The sequence below is a fragment of the Frankliniella occidentalis genome, unplaced genomic scaffold, assembly GCF_000697945.3.
Source record: "Frankliniella occidentalis isolate FOCC.00 unplaced genomic scaffold, Focc_3.1 Scaffold67, whole genome shotgun sequence".
Classification (NCBI taxonomy): Eukaryota; Metazoa; Arthropoda; class Insecta; order Thysanoptera; family Thripidae; genus Frankliniella; species Frankliniella occidentalis.
The window spans coordinates 585270-587105 of NW_026267197.1; the positions used below are offsets into that span (position 1 = coordinate 585270).

Consider the following 1836-nt stretch of genomic DNA (forward strand, 5'->3'; position numbering starts at 1 on the left):
ACACGGACATTTGTCACCACAGCGCAAATGTTACCTCACGTCGTGCGCCCTCGTATGGGGTAGCTCATGAGACTCATGGTCATGGTGGCGTGGGCGCCCTGGTGGCAGGTCTCAGCCGCAGCGGCACGCAGAGCACCACCACCTCGTCGTACCGGTCCCCGCTGAGCCGCGACGACAGCGGCGGCTCCGGGTACCGGTCCCAGCGCACTAGCCGGGACGAGTCGGACGCGCCCGCCCCGACGTCGCGGTACGGCACGGCCGCCGCCTCGTCGGCCTCCAGCACCACCACCAGCACGCCGTCGTCGTACACGTCCCGCTTCCTCAACAAGTCCAAGAGCACCGCGGCCGTGGACGACGACGACTCGGCGCGCAGCAAGGCCAGCGTGCCCGACGAATCCACCAGGTAAGAGACCAGGCAGACCAGGACGCTCGGAGTCAGGCTCCCGCAGCCTCGAGCACCATGTTGACGGCACCTCGTGATGCAGGTACCCCAGCGGGCGCTCCCGTTACGCGGCCCTCAAGGAGCGCCGCTCCCGGCTCAACCGGTCGCGCAGCTCCCACAACATGGGCGCCGGCGAGGACGGTGACGACGCCGAGGACTACAGCGCGTCCACGACCAGCCCTTCGGCCTACCTCGCGTCCAGGGGCTACGGCACCGGCGCCGGCTCCGAGCTGGCGCGCTCGCGCTCCACCCACGCGCTCAAGGACAGCTCGCCCGAGCGCGGCGGCGAGCGTGACGGCACGGCGCTCAGCTCTTGGGCCAGGTCAGTCTCTACGGCTGGGGGATAATGGGGGGATGGCTGCCAACCGCGCCCGACCGAGCGAAGAGATGTTGGGCTAAAGCGTGGCCAAGCTGACCTGCACGGGGGCGCCATTCATATTGTAGTCATCATCTCCCCCGCACGCCGCGTCGCCCCTCCGCATGCTCGCCATCGTCATCACCGCCATGGACATCGCTCACCCTCATGGCTCTCCACGCATGCGTCCGTCCGACTGCCTTCTGTCCGTCTGTCTGTTCACCTTCTCATTCGCCCTCTATCTCTCTTGTCCTGCCCCGTGCCCCATTATAGGTCTAGAGCACGATCCATTCACGCCCTGAGGTCCAGTAGGGACAACTCCCCCGAGCGAGGCGACAGGGACTCCCACAGGGACTCCCACAGGGAGTCTCACAGGGACGCCCCGGCCACCCCGTCCCAAGCCAACATCAGCGCCTACAGGTGGGCCGGGCCATCAAGCCAGCCTCAGCAAGTAGAAGCACCAGAAAGATATTTTGATTTTTGTTTATTTTTTTACATAAATCAGAATGCTTTTTTTTTTATTTAGAAATAGCCATTAGTTCGGCAGTTGGCTTTTATGACAAATAAGGGATTATTAGAGTCCCGCTGGCAGCTAGTATTTTGATTTAGACGAGAAAGCATAGTTATTTTTTTCTTATTCTTTCATATTATTGCCTTTTATTGATACCTAACATCTTTATTTTGAAGGTTTATGAGGATAGCAGCTATTCCTAAAGTAACCTACCCTCTTTCCCAATTCCTTTTCACTCAATGGTAATTGAGTTGGATTCATCTTCTCTCGCTGATGCCCTCAAAACTCGCCTCATCTGTCTGTCTGTCTGTCTGTCTGTCTGTCTGTCTGTCTGTCTGTATGTCTGTCTGTCTGTCTGTCTGTCTGTCTGTATGTCTGTCTGTCTGTCTGTCTGTCTGTCTGTCTACCTCTGCTTCTTCTTCAGGTCGCGTGCGAGACAGGCGGCGCTCAAGTCCAGAGAGACCTCCCCTGAAAGGGGCGCCGAAAAGGACGCCAATAGTCCGGCGCTCAGTTCGTGGGCGAGGTAGG

At 59.4% G+C, this 1836-nt stretch overlaps 1 protein-coding gene across 1 annotated transcript in view; it reads left to right on the forward strand.

Moving 5' to 3' along the window:
* Positions 1 to 1836, forward strand: part of LOC113209946 (treacle protein-like) — a gene marked incomplete in the record, with an annotated part of 30338 nt that extends 28502 nt beyond the window's left edge. The window contains 4 exon segments of the mRNA XM_052268341.1: positions 109 to 403; positions 486 to 764; positions 1071 to 1217; positions 1733 to 1836. Coding sequence (XP_052124301.1) covers positions 109 to 403; positions 486 to 764; positions 1071 to 1217; positions 1733 to 1835 — 824 coding nt within the window.